The following is a 15,716-nucleotide window of genomic DNA, read 5'->3' on the forward strand; positions in this document are numbered from 1 at the left end:
CGCGTTTAAATAACACCCCGGCTCGGTTGTTCTCCTAGCGGGTAATCCGAGAACGTGGATTAAATCGTACGCCAGCACTCCTGTTTTCCTTTTTTCTGAACAAAACTACCGATTTTAAAAGCAGAGATACCAGAGTCTCTCTTTCTTTCTCTCTCTCTCTCTCTCTCTTTCTCTTTACGTTGGAGATAAAATTCGTTTCCACGAGAGGATCGACTTTAACGATTGATCCGTTGCGACGTCGAACTCCAACGATCGTTCTTTCCCGTCGTTACTCTCGTTTGATCGTCCGCGTCGAACGACGGGGAAACGAGCCACACGAGTAAAGGAAGAAAAGGTGATTACGCAGTTTAGTGACTTTTCCCAATTTCGACTATTTGACTTCCACCTTTTTCCTAACAGCTTTATTTTAGCACTAGAAACGAGAAACCAGGCAGAAGGAACTCGAGAAACTGACGTATTAATTATTTATTATCTTATTAAGAAACCGTCGAATTAAAACATCTTTCCACATTTCGTAGAAATAGAAGAAACATAATATCTTTCAGTTCAATTCGCTTAATGTTCAAAATTTACCAGAAGTTTACTTCTTCATTTAAACACGCTCCAACAAACAAAAATGCTTTCATCGTTTAAATAATTGCTAGCCTCAAAAGAGCCAGGCACTAACGTAATTGTTTTGGTAAATCTCGAACGTTAAGTAGCTTAGAAGAAAAATATAACAAATTAAAAAAACTTCTCATTATTTCGTAAGAAAAGGCTGCAGTGAAATACTAAAACTTGAAAAATCGCTAAACTGCCTATCGAAAGAAAAGAGAAAAAAATATATATAAAAGGAAGGAGGACAACATCGTCCATTGTTGGGAGGGGTGAAAAGAAAAAGAGGGCGTGCAAAACGAGAAAGGGGTGATCTCTTAACGACTCCCAAGGCACGAGAGGAGGCCGAAGAGGGTGTTCTTTCTACCCTCTGCTTGATAGCCGGCATAATGCTAACACCCGGGCATCGATAAAAGTGCGAAACGTCGCGCATAAAAACGGCCGACGAAGGAGGGTTGGTCCTAAGACTCGCAGTCGGCGTGCGAGTACATAAATACGGCCGCAGGGTGTCTCGAAAGCGCAGGGTCGCGCTCCCCTGGGATTAATTAAATGTAAATACCCGGAGCCCGGCTTAGGCGTAGCTTATCGCTCATGATTTAGAATATGCGTCGACCCCATAAAAACCTACCGTCCGACGACGCGGCAACAAATTGCCGTGCTTGGTTCCGTCGATCGATATGCGACACGACTTTTGCCCGAGGGACTTTCCGAAGGAAATTATCGTTCCCATTTTAAAAAGGAAGAAGCCCAACTTTCAAGCGAGATGCAATGAATATAATACCAACTGCTTTACTTTGAAACCACCCACTGTGCCGGCCATCTGCAGGCCACGATACGTTAAGCGCAACGCGACACGCGTAATAGTTTTATAGTTTCCTCCGAGTACAGTCGCGGCTTTCCCCTTTTCTACCGGAAGTACGGGAGAAGAAACACGAAAGAGGAAGAGACACGAAGGAAGAAATAAAAAGATGGGAATAGGAAGATGGAATTCTATGGATGGCATACAGGCTGTTCTAGAAGCAAACTGGCAAACTTTGCCTGCATATTTGGGAGGTCATTTCGGATAAAAAATATCCTACATACTATGAGTTGATTGGTCGAAGCGATATTATTCACAAGTACATAAAATAATAAAATACATAAAACGCACTCAAGCTATTTAACTTTAACGATGATTACTTAATTGAAACTGTGTCAAATTGTTCTTACAATGGTTTGCACAGATTGGTCCAATTAATGTAAGACACTACATAAGATAATGCTAACAGCTATTTGTATTTCCCGCAACCCCATAGAAAATATGATATTAGGTTGTCCGAAAAGTTTCTTTCGTTTCATAAGGTGGTAATAAAGAAACAACAATTTTTGTTTTAATTATTTTATTGAATTAGGTATGATCCATTTCGTTCTATTTCTATTATTATGTTCGTGCATAGTTCAATAAACTAATATAAAACAAAAAAACATTATGCGTCTATCATTTTCTTATAAAACGAAAGAAACTTTTCGGACAACCTAATAGAAGGGGAACGTGTCGGTATTTGTATCTACATTTCGAAAACGAAGGCAAATTGGCTCATGGTGTGTATAACATCTTTCTCTTCGGTTTTACTTTCCTAAATATGCTGGCAAAGTTTGTTGATTTTATTCCACAGCACTCTGTATACTCGATGATAGTACAAGAAAGCGGCGAGTCAAGTTGGAAAGGATGGAACGACTCATAAAAGTAATACGACTGATAAAAGCCATGCCGACGCAAAGTCAGACGTCGGTGAACCCATGGAGCCACGGAAGTATCAACGGAGTACTTAAATTCTCGATTGTAGAGAGTCCCTCCGGTGGTGGGCGATGGAATCTCTTAGACCGCTGCTGGTTAACGATTGTTTCTCCAGGGGTAGGTTTTAATGCGCGAAATTTAAGTGGCCGTTCGGTGGCGCGAGAATTAAGCGACTCTGCCTCTTGCTCGAACGCGTCTGAACAGAAGAAAGCGACGATGTCTTAAAGGGAGGTATAAAAGCGAAATAACGTTCGATAAAAATTCATGACCGTGGCAAGTTACCTCGATCGTTACGACCGTGATCGAAGATACTCGCGTGTTAATGACCTCGAGAGGGTTATCCGTGTAACACCGGGGCCTGTTATAGTGTTCAGTCATCCACGTAATTCTCTTTCTCATTTTCTCTCCCGCTTTCTCTCTTCTTCCTTCTCATTCGCTCCACCGATCTCGAGTACGTTACCCTCGTGGAAAAGTGCCAACTCGTTGTTCTTAATTATAGTCTGTTCGAGACCGCGTTTGGATAGACCCGCGTGAATATCCAATAAGCTCGCGAAAATCACGATTCTCTCGACGTGTTTTCGTACCATCGGTAAACGACACGCGCGTGGACAAATGCTCGGAGAGCGTGACGAGGCTTGTGGCTTCTTTTTGGCCACAAGGTCGTCAAATTGATCAGGCTTGGACATAGGGTGAGTTTGATCTGCGAAATGGAAACTTGAGAAGATTCAACGAGGAGATAAGGCGATTGAGCCTTGTTAACGTCCCTACCTGCTGGTAATCCTCTACAGCTGCAGATTCGACTTTATCAGCATGGTCATTATTGTAAGGCAGAAAGCAATACGGAATTAGTATGGTGTATTTTTAATGGAAGGTTGTGAATACGTATCTTTTCACGAATGATTCGCGGTTTGCAAATTAAGATTTCACTTTGAGAGCCCCTTCATAAATATACCGAAATGAGATTGTGATTTATTGAAATCAATCTGCACTTCACTTATAAACTGAGACTTGTCGAGTTAGTATTTATGTAGAACAGGTGCATGTGCAATCGTAATAAATGAGTTGCATAAGAGGATCGTTTTATTCCAGTTGAATGGGTTGATTTACGCGAACCCAACGCATCAAGAAAGATGTAAATGCTGTCTATCAGCAAGCGATGACCAATTTCAATCGAAAAAGAATAATAAATGCATTAGGAATACAAGGGTGAAAAGAGAGAAGAAAACAATCCGTGCGCAATATCCACTCTACCGACTATGATTCTATCTGATTACACAAGATCCGATAAGCTTGAGAAATAACTACCGAAAACCCGCAATACATCCGGGGTAAGTGTCGTGGAAGACCACGAAGAAAAGAAATTCTCTTTTCGCTCGACTCGAAAACAGAATTGGTAATGGCATCCTATTCAAGGAGATCGCGATGGTAGAAAAAGAAAGCACGACAGAGCCAGCAATCTATAAAAGAACGAACGAACGATTGGTAAAAGGAGACAGAGAAAGTCGACTCAATTCGTGCGGTATTCCCAGTCAGGCAAACTCGAGTTGCTCCGGATAAAACCTTCCTCCTCGGTCGCGTCGTCTCCGAGTAACATCCTTCCTATCCGCGAGCAGAAGAAGAGGACGAAGAAAAAGAGAGAGAGAGAGAGTTGAAAGGACTTATCGTGTTGAGAGATCGCGACCATGGAGGACGTGTATCGGGTACATGGAGTCCCATCGGTATTGCAGATCCCTGTGCTGAAAGAGACAACGTAGAGGCGGAGGTGCACCGGGGACTCCGCATAGGTATGCCATAATACTCTCGCGCGCAGTGTGTGTCTCTTTCCCGCTGGTTTCAGCGGGTCGAGTCGAGCCAGCAGAACGGAGAAAAAGTATGTAGACGTACGTAGCTGGTAGACATTTCTGTGTATATTTTATCGTGCACATATTGCGACTCGTTCTTCGCGGCTGTGCCAAGCCACACAACGCACACGTACGGCCGGGCCGTCTACGTGGTACGCGTGCTACATGAACCGTGTGTCGCGGGCAACAGAGAAGGAAGATACATGGGATCGAAGTTACACGGATATGCCAACGTTGGGCGAGGCGGATGTTCGAAGAACGAAAGAAGAAGAAGACACGAGGCGACTGTCTGTGTCTGCTCGATGGTGCAACAAGAGCAGGACGGAACGTGTGACGGATTCACCAGGAAGAGAAGGAGAGATAGAGTATGGCCAGGGAATTGGAACGAGTACCAACAGGGGGCAACATGTGTGCGTGGAGAGGTCGGCGCGGTAGCACAGCAGAGCTCGATTTTTCCGATAGCGAATTTTGCTCTTCGTTTTTCCTCCGACCACCGTTTCCCTTTCGCGCACTCTCCACCACGCTCTCTGTCTCTATTCCACCTTCACCCTCTCATCACCGATTCACCCTATCCCGTCGGTACCGGCGACGTGCACCACGTTTTCCCTGGCGTACCATTCATTCCTCCGCCCCCGTACTCTTTTCAGCCACCACCACCATCACCATCACCACCGCCACCCCCACCACCACCACCACCACCACCACCATCACCATCGTTCTTCTCTACCTCTACATACGCATGGTCTCTTTTTTTCTTCTATACTGTCCTCTCACTCGATCTCCATCTGGTCCTCTGGCTCCGGCGCGTAGCGCGCGGCCCAGGCGACCAAACCGGTGGTGCTGCAGACACAATAAAACGTGGAAAAAGCGATGGCCAACGTATACGTGGACGGACGTGCACAGGGAGAGAAAGAGCGCGACGGAGCCGACGACCGTGCGATCGTGTATTAGGTTACCCTCTGGGTCGGACAGACGAAGAGAGAAAGAGAAATCGCGCCGGTCGACGGTTTTGAGAGGTTATTCATGAAGCACCTGACGAGATTCCACGACCACCGTTCTCTTTTTCCTTCTTTTCGGCAGTATGGGGGGACAAAGGATGCTGGAGGAACGTCGAATCCTAGATTTATGAACAGAGCAGAACCATTCCAGGTAGCCATCGTAATCTTGCTCCGAATTTGATGGAACAGATAAAAGGAAGGATCCTTCCTGTCCAACGTCTTTGTGTTGTCCCTTGTTAGCAGAGATCCAATTCTACGTTACATGACACGCGATAACGTTTCTCGATAAGCTTCGATTTAAATAACCGGGCAAATTTCCAACGACCGATACAACAGCGTGAAAAGGGGGAGCGTAGAGGCCATTAAACTGCGAAAAATCGCAATACGCGAAATCGCGGTGCATCGCGTGAAATCCGCGCAGGAAGGAAATTAGTAGAGAAAATACGAGAGGGGGTGAAACGGAATGGGGTGGGGCTTGGGTATCGACCAGTTCGGGTATTTTGCAACGCTTTTTCGCGGATGTACTCGTTAAACCGATAAATGAATAATGAGCAGACTATACGAGGTTGAACACGACGCGAGCCCGGGGTGGGAACGGAAACAGGGATGAAAAAGATGGGTCGAGCGGGCGGTGGGGCGCGCGGGGAACGCAACGAGTCGAACGCAAAACAACGAAATCGAATCACTCTCGGTGGCCGCCGGTACTTTTCATGCGTGAATTTTCCGACTGCTCGACACGTATTGCAGCTGCGGAATCGCCGGTAATAGCTTTAGCAGAATCGAGAGTAATGCCCGAAAACATTTACAATACGCGTCGCTTGCCGCGAATAAAAACGCACAGATCGTTTAGCGGCGATAATACGCGAGCCGCGTACAACGCCAACAACAACAACGGACAACGACCAACAGGAGCGCGTCGGATAAAGGGGTTGGAAGAGACAAAAAAAAAAAAAAGAAAAAAAAAAGGACAACAACCGGTCAGACGAGAGAGAAAAAGTGGAATATGATCGAATGAAAATTCAATAGAGACGATCGGTGGTAACGATCGTAACGAACGTCGATAAAATCGCTACTCGGACGTATCCTTCGCATTCTAAAAGCGTTCGAACAAATTTCGCGCCCGATTTAAGTGGTTTGACTATGTGTACGGTACACGTAGACGCCAATCTCTGCGCAGTATCGTAGACGTATAGACGAAGGCTGCTGATCATCTTCCCCAACAGGCACTCCGTTTTAACGAGCATGTAGGTATATCTCGTGTGTGGCTCGCGCATCGATGCGAAACCAGTGATTCGAGACGACAATTATCGTACAGGTATATAACAGGAAAACGTAACAGGTCGACTGCGGTCTGATGGATGATGATGATGACGGTAATTGTCGGGAATTACTCGACGTTAATTACATCCAGGCGAAATCGAGCGCGTTTACACCGCCATTCGCAGACACTTACCAGACTGACCGACCGGCCGACCGCGTTAATACACGCCCGATAAATTCGATTCGAAACGTCCGCGCGTTTCCTGTCCCGATATTTTACCCTCTCGCGTCGTCAAAGTTGTTACTCATCTCGTTTCGCCCTTCGACCCCTACGCCCCCGTCGTGTCTCGTTTCCGCTGCCAATTTTCCTCCCCTTGGTATTCCTTCTTTTTTTTCCTCTATACACGCGCGTATCTATTTTTTTCTCTTCGCATTCCACGTTTTTTATTTCCACGCGGACAACAACGCTGGCTCGTCATGAACGCGGACGATTAATCATCCTCGGTCGAATATAGCAGCCGTGAAAGGGTTGGTCGTGATTTTATAAACGCGATCGTGCACGAAATTGCGCCGCAGAAGTACGATCGTTGTAAACAGCTTTTGACACGGCCGCCATCGAAATTTTGCAATGGACGATCAGTACGCGATTCGTGTAACTGGCCACTGTAAAAACGTTTGATTTCACAGCCGGATATAGCGTCAGGATACTCTTCTATGAATCGAACGTGACGTGTTCGATGGAGATTCGATTCGTTTACTTCGATTTATTACGCCGGAACGTCGAAAAGACGAACGCACGCTGCAACCAACGAAGATTCCTCACGCCCTTGTTTCACTTCGCCCGGTCGAAATAAAGCGCGCGAGGGACTCTTCGCGTAAATCTCCGCAGGATTTATCGAACGTGTAACACGTGACACGAAGAAAAAACCTGACCCTCGTACTCTGACTGCAGTCTTTGCCCCGAGGGTTGAACGTTTCCCCTCGCGAAACATAAGACTCGTTTCTTTTCGTTTCAATCTCGATCTTCTTGTTCACGTGTGTATCTTCGTAAGTTGATGTCAGTTATTCAAAAAGTGTCTGTTAATAGCAATACCGATTACTGTTGGCACTTGGTGTTTTTCTATCCCTATCAAATTCGTAAGTGTGTAGGATAAAAGTATAAAAGAACTATCTCAATTCAGCGTTAAGAGTTGCTCATAAAACATTACATCTTTTGTGTCATTGTTGAAACGAGAACGGCATTGAGAAATACAAATTCGAGGACCGTAGTACATTCGACAAACATATACAATCGACCATTGTGTATTTTTCCTATTTATCTTACCTATATTTACTTTCTAGTATATATATTTATATTTACACAGACGCATATTTACATAATGATATCAACATAGCGGAACAGATGAATAGCTGAATTTTGATTGTTTCGTCTTCTACGCAATCATTGCTACAAACATATGCTTTGCACGCGTGTATATTTATCGTGATAATAAAAACGAGTACCTAATAACAACGATAATCTTCGGTCTGTCCACCCAGTAATCTTGATTTATGAATAGTCCCGTGCCATTTTTGTCGCTGTCCCTCTTTTACCACTTTCGTGTTTCTTCATCTTACGCCTCTTTCTACGTTTTCTCTTTTCATTTCGCAACCACCGCGAGAGTTTCCTTCGACACGAAGCCCGATTTACGACTCAAGAGGGTGCATCCTGTTGGAACGACGCGCCCAGAAAAGAGGGAGAACATCGCCGGAAGCGGAGGAAATAACGGCAGCCCGGCTGCTAAATATTCAATAAACGCGAACATTATTCCTGGCACGTCGACGCGGAAGCTGGCTCACGGAAGAGTGCAGGTGAAGAGGTAACGCGAGAAAAATCGCGAAGAAGGCGAACGAGTGACTGAGTTAGTATGAAAGAGGGGCCCGAGAACTCGATAGGAGATAGAAGAAGGGCTATTTATTCTCTCGTGAAAATTCACGATCGAGATTCCCTCCATACTTACGTTTCACCGTCTTAGACCTCTCTCTTTTTCCATGTTTCATTCGGTGTAAAGCTTCTTACAGATTAGTCTAGTTACCTGAATTCAAGAAACTGTAGGAACCACTTTATTTTACCAATTTAAACCCGTTATTTACAGTTGTGTCTTTTCAGGTTTCGACTAACGTTAGAATTCTTTCAATTGCTTTCAAGAACCAACGATAGCAGTTAAATCAAGCTTTGTTGGTTGATTATATTCACCTGAAGATGGGTTGCACGAATCCAAGTAATTTCAATTGACGCGAAGAAGAACTTGTAATCACAAATTACACGCCTCTCACCTTTGCTTCTGTAAATTTCTCAGTTCCATCTTTCTCATCTTTTTCATAAACAATTGTTTCGCGAAAGTTTATTTAATCGTAAATCGTAAACTGTGTTGTAAGAAGCAATATTTATAACATCGAATCGCCATTCCTTGTATTTTATGCAGCCAGAATATAATTATTTTACCAACGATGCAAGTTATTTATCTTTCTTCGCAATATCAAAGACGGCTCATTTTAAAGAGAAAAAAGTTACGTATATCAAATTAATCACTATGTGATTATTCCTCCCTTCCTGAATTCCTTCTGAATTGAAAAATGTACGAAAATCCAGAAGCTGGGATAATTTGAGAGGGGCTGAAGCAAAGCGGTCGCTCAAAATCCATTCAAGAATCGTACGTGTCGAGAGTAAAAAAGTCTTCGTTTAACTAAAAGATCAACGACAAGAAGAAGATGATCGGTGGTGAGTATAAAGCGTGATCAGCAAACGGTTGTCTGGGTGCCGGTCGTTTCGAGCGACTCGATAAATTTTCATGATCGGACCTCGTAAATGAATCGCTGGCAAAAACGGACGAAGACGTGTACGGTAATTGACGACATTAATGTCCGGAATGCCGTAAAAGCGAGCGCGAAATGAAATACGACGTTTCTCTGGGCGAGCGTTCCGCTTTTGGTTCGCCGCGCCGCCAACAAATTATACCGGCGAACGACGCCATTTTTCTTCTTCCCTTTTCCCCTGAAGAGGCGAGAGACAGAAAGGAGCATGGAAGGTATACAAGGGTGAAACGACGAAAGAGTGCTTCGAAGGAGAGAAAAATCGGGATATTTGCAATGGCGATCACGATCGAGCTACGAGAAAACGGGAAATTCAAATCGGCCGATCGCCGCGATGAATATGGATGCCGGGTCGGCGCAAGAAAAACACGACGGAGAGATCTTTGTGATGCAAATTTTCGCGACAGTCCTTGTCTTTATTAATATCGAGGATGTGTTTTCGACGGGAAGCGCCGTCGCCCTTTGGAAAGCGGAGGGGGAAAAAAAATAAACGAGTTCGCTCTTTTTATTTTCCCTTCGACCCTGAGTTAATTCTCGATATCAAACGAACCAACTTCCAATTCTATTTCTGCCTGTTTGCTCGGCAAACAGATCGCTCCGGGACCATTAACAGGCACCAGAAAGCATTTATGTACCGAAGAGATACATATCGGTCGGCAGCCTTGCGCCACTTTTCTTTCGGCTCGTGCGACAAATCCTGTTAAGATATCCGGCCACGGAAGAATGACGTAATCACATCCTCTGAAAGGGAATCGCGAGAAACGTAATTTTTCCGTGCAAACATCGAATGGGTGACATAAAACGGACAGAGGGACAACGTAATTCCGAACGTTCGTTTTCGACATCCTGGTGCGACGAGTATTTTCGGCATTAGAGATTTATACAGTGAGAAAGAATTTCTGGCCGACCTAGATTGTTCCGTTGACAGAACAGCGTTTGGCAAACGTTTTTCGTTCAAACGAATTCTGCTTTTAAATACATTGTGAATTGACGGTCCTCCGCTTTGAGGTAACGAATTTTTCTGTTCCGGATTTATAACTCGCTGTGTTTGTCAATTGTCTTTCTCATCGTTAACTTTCCGATTCTCTCAAACTTACACGTAACACGAACGTCCAAGCAATTACATTATACATCGTAAAAGCATATTATTATATTGCGATATATTATTAATTAAAATAAAGACAACATCAAATGGAATAATTGAATCTTAAGGTACAAGATATACTGTTATCAAAGATAAAGTAAAATATGTAATAAACTTCAGCAAGAAATAAGGACGAACTGCTAACTACGTTAAAAGAAACGTCCTACTTTATCAAAACAACTCGACGTTGCGATTGTCAACTTCTTTATTCAACAATCCATCTTTTTACGTGTCTTTGCATTTCTGATAAAAACTATATTATATCTTATTTACAAGAATCCAACCTCGTTGATCTTCTTTCCTTAACTTTTAACTTCATAATTAGAAACGTTTCTCGTTAGAGATGGATTCGTTTAACAGGTTTAGTAATTATCCATTTATCTACTATACAGGACATTAATCCAAACGATAGACGAATCTAAAGCTAAAGAAGAAACGCCCTAGTGCGCCTTCGGGCACCGACAATGGCGCTCAATAATTCGTAATAAAGGGATGTTCGGTTAGGTCCTTGGTTTTTCTCGGTTCGAAAGTCGTCGCAAGAAACCGTCCGGATAGCTCCCTCTCGTGCAATTTGCATGTTATTACCTTGTTTACATATTTATTCAATAGCCAGGATCCCCAGGGAATCGTCTCCCTAATTCCCGATCTCGCCGTCCCTTTAATTTCGGATTAAGGGTCACGCGCGGAACCACCGAGCCGAACGATTAGTAAGTCGCCGCACGGATATTGCCCGGTCGTTGGTTCGCGCTCGCGCGCGCGTTCACGCGTCATGAATGAAAACATAAATTTCAGCGAAGCACGCCGGGCTATCGCGCGTTAAGTCAACGAAGTAATTACTATACCGAGCTACCGGTGCACGTGCGTGTAAAACAGGCACACACGTGCGTAATCTCGCGCACGTACACGGTATGGAATGGCATACGATACAGACGCTAGTGAAACAAACGTACGTGTACGGGGTGTTCTCCACGTATAGAGGCAAGCTATAGAAGACAGAAATATTGCTACCAACAATGGGATAGCTTTTTCGAACGATGCACAACTTGCTGACTTTCTTACGCATGAATTTATCAACTAACGATATCAGTAAATTAATATACCGTACGCTGTACACTTGTAATTTTACAATTTTACATTGGACACGGCAACAAGATGATTCGTAGTTTATAAAATTTCATTTGGCTTACTACCGGATTTGTTTTGGTATACAAGAAAGTTTATTAATATACTGATAATTTAAGAATCGAAAGGGTTGTAAAATTTCATTAGGAATATTAGTTTAATTATTAAAAGACTCTGATCATTTCGAAAGTGGAACGTTTCGAAGATTATGAGGTAACCTTTAGCCTTTTTTTTATGGAATCATCAATCTTTTATACACGAAAAACAAGGGTACTGTGTTGAGCATTTTCAATAGCATACCATTTTCCAATTGCATGGAACACCCTGTAGATAGAAACGAAAGGAGCAACTCGTGTATACATACGATTCACGGTTTCTATCGGTGCGGCTCGATGATATCCATTTGAAATTCAAATGAAAACGGGGAAGGCTTACCTGTTTATGCATTTCCACGTTCAGCCCGTACGACATCTCGTAATACTGGAAGAATGAAAAAGACATACGATATATTAGAAGCGAGAGATATAAAGTGATGATAGGTGGTGTGCGCGCGAGGCAATATCGGAGAAGGCGTGCTGGTACAAGCGTTAACGCGATGCTCGCGCGGCTAACGTGAAAGCAGTCGTCCTTTCTTGTACAGTTGTCCTCGCGCGCACCCAGAAACGTGAGTTACATGCACTTGCTGGAAAATAATTCGCATAGGAATGCCAATAGTCTTGATTTTGGATTTTCCTTTGCTACGTTTGTACTTCTTTTAGACCGATCGCTTTAACAATTTAGTGCTACAAGATACGTATAAACGAGGCATTAACAAGTTGTCAAATATTTACGAACAGCGGATATATATTCTAGCGAAGCGAGATCACGGAGCAACTATGACAGACTACTGCTTTGAATTTTTGCAACAGCAGATAATTACAAATTTTCCTATGGAAATGTAAAAATTTTCAGAATTTCCATTTGAGATTCCAAGTCAGAAATTCGAGTGTATAAATTAAAGGTCTTAACTCAAGTTCGACAGCAGATCGATCTCGGTACGCAGCCGAAGTCGCAAGACACAACGCGACGTCCCAATGCAGGACGATCAAGATAAAGCGAATTTGTGCCAGCAGTTGCACCGATAAATAATTTCAGCGGCGTGCACCGTGAACAGCAAAGGGTAGAAAAAAGATTGAGGAGACGGCAGAAGCATCGGGCCAAGAGCTGGATCGAGTGTATTCAGCTGCAACTTATTATGCAACGCGTGCTTCAATTGCAGCGGATCGGTCGGATCTCAGCGGAGAAACTAGTAGCCACGGCGATCTTGGCGATCGATCTTCCTCGGCTAATGGAACGCGTACTTTATACTAACGCGGTCCCTTATATAAGTATAATACCTCTTGCAACTCTTCTCCTCCTTTGGTATTCCAAAATTCCATCGTGTTCCAGACGAACAATGATTCGACAAGCCTGAACTATCGGAAGAGAAAGCGAGACCAAAAGATAGGGGGTAAGCGCGAGAAAGAGAGAGAAAGAAAGAGTACAGAAGACAAGGAATGAGACTTGAATGTAGTCGGTTAAGCCGAGCGGAAGGATTCCCAAGGGCTAATCGAATTATCGAGTTACCTAAACCGAGATGCTGCTCGAATTCGTAATAACGTCTAAAAGAACCCTTCGAAGAGGGTCTTTAGGGCCGGTACACGGCTGCCGAGAGCCGAGATTACATCGATCGAACGAGATTACGAAAAGCGGGCCAAATTGAGCCGTAATGCAAGATCCCAGCCAAGAAGGAGGATAAACGCGCAGAGAAAATGAGAAAAACGACTAAAGAATCGTTTCTACCTTACCCTCCCAGAGATTCTACTCGAGAGCTACGTCGTTGTTTCTCTGTGTTGGTGCGTGAGACGTGCACGCGTGTCGGTGCGTGTACGCGACGTCCAAGACCGGTTTCTCGTAACATCGTTTCTACATCGTGTGTACAAGATCCCGGGCCGGGTATGCTTTAACTAATTCACCTACCGGACAGTGGTTCTCAATTTTCTTTCGCGTATTCGAACGAAATAAAACGGGCAAAAACGTAAAAGTAGGGTCGGTAAGGGAACCTATTTTCTGGCGAATTTAACGAGCTTTGGAATTTTTATTATTCGAATCTTTCGAGTGTGAGAAAAATAACAGACGAACGTAAATACATCGATTCTGTTTTTTTAAATCTATATATATCTTCCAGTATAACAACTTTGTGTGTTTTCTTTTTTATTGTAAACTGTTTTAGTAGAACAAGGACACGAAGAATTCTCATTTCGCTATATTTATCGCATAATAATTTACCAACTAGTAATATCAGTGGATTGACAAACGTCGAGTTGCAAGTCATAGATTTCTATCACGCGATTCTACTATGCATTTTTATTTTCAATACGACAATTAGCTAGATTCCATAATTTTGTAGAACTGACGCGAATTTTACTCGTTGTATTGCTAAACTTAATATTATCAATTCATTAGCACTAGCAAGCAATACTTATAAAACTTCGATGGTAAACTAGAGAACGTAGTTTCTACGTTTCTCTATTAGTAGATCTTTTATTTCTTAATAAGCCGTAGAAAAATTGTTAGACTTTTTTAAGACACGTAAAAGGAAGAGATTTCCCTTTATTACGCTGGATGAAATCTGTAAATGTACCGATACAGATGTTCGAGGACTAAAAAAAAGTTGGAAAGAACTGGAGAACCATGAAACATATACAAGGGAACCGCTCCAAACATTTCCCTCGATATGCATCTTTCAACGGTTACACGGCAGAAAAGCACCACTCAGAGATCTACATTTTTCTTTCCCCACGGTAATCAGAATACCTACGTTCCGACAGTTTGGCCAAGCATTCGAAAAATTCTCTACGCCAGCTCGAATCTCTGGAACGTATTACCGTCGTCTGAATAAAACTTAGTCAATAATAAAATCAAAACGAATGAAATTCCACCTGTATATCTGACAATATCTTTACATCTTTGAGCACTCTATTTTCCCTCAACCGAGTCTTCTAACCCCTTAATTATGACTCATCTTACGACTCGTATATCTGAGTCATCGTAATGATCTGGTCGTAACTCGTGTCTAACGGAAGAACAACGTCAGTGAGACGTGAATGGAGGAGTAAAAAAGAATTCGTTTCGTCATTCGTATGTAGCTCGGGAATAAATCCACCGTGCACATTCTAAAACGAAGTGTAACGATGTATCTATTATAGCTGTAATAGAAACTGAATTACCTAATCTCGACAAGAAGCAAACTTTGCAGCAATCGTTGCAAAGTTAAATGAGACACAATTTATATGTTCTTAACAGGAATGATACAATCTCGCTGAGATACGTCGTTTGTCATACGCCGTTTGTTCTTTGTGAAGTATAAGATTTCAAAATACGTATTTTCGAACACTATAAATTGAATTAAATTTGCTGCAAGAATTTTCCTTATTTATATGCTCGCGTTGGAAATTAAAAAACATTAAATTAATGCAAGAAACATTGGGAAATAGAAACCTTCCGAGTCTGGATCGATGATTTATATGCTACGACGCACAAAACGGCAAAACAAAAGTATGAAAAACATTTTTCCGTGGTAGCGCGTCTCATAGGATTTCTCGCAATTAGAAATTACGAAGAGAAAAATGCACGTGATCAAAGAAGAAAAAGAAGAAGAGGAAGAAGGAAAACCTTGATTCCGGTACGAAAACGCAGGTTCATTTGTCTGCTGGTGCCTCGACGAAGTAATTAGCCTTTAATTAATAGACTTGCAGACTCTCGGGAGCGGAGGTCAGGATCTTAATTATCGCGAAGCTGGAAACGTAACTCGCGGTCTCGGCGCGTTTAATGCGGAAGCTGGTAGAAGTTGTCGCGAACACCGGGCGGGCAATGACTCGATTTCGAGGGGAGTGAAATGATAAAACGGCGCGGCAATAAACGTCGTTCAGCCATTAAACTCGGCCGAATTCGGTGCTCCGCACACGCCCCGCTCGTTTCGCCTCCTCTCTCATCCCTCTGCCCACACCCCTTGTCGACCGTTCGTTTGCATTTTCAAATTGAACCAGCTTTACGCCGCTATCCGAGAGTTTTATGCCGCATCATCGTGTCCACATTATCGAGTTAAG

The 15,716-nt window shown here is 43.2% G+C and overlaps 1 protein-coding gene across 6 annotated transcripts in view; it reads right to left on the minus strand.

The window, feature by feature from the left end:
* The window catches only part of LOC138189828 (protein groucho), a 154,428-nt gene that overhangs the window by 73,993 nt on the left and 64,719 nt on the right, over nt 1–15,716 (minus strand). For all 6 annotated transcript variants that reach the window (XM_069132015.1, XM_069132014.1, XM_069132017.1 and 3 more), the window contains one exon: nt 12,025–12,069. In XM_069132015.1, the coding sequence (XP_068988116.1) occupies nt 12,025–12,069 (45 nt within the window). The remainder of the gene's footprint in view (nt 1–12,024; nt 12,070–15,716) is intronic.

This window comes from Bombus flavifrons, chromosome 2, assembly GCF_040668555.2.
Source record: "Bombus flavifrons isolate JBK064 chromosome 2, iyBomFlav1_principal, whole genome shotgun sequence".
NCBI lineage: Eukaryota > Metazoa > Arthropoda > Insecta > Hymenoptera > Apidae > Bombus > Bombus flavifrons.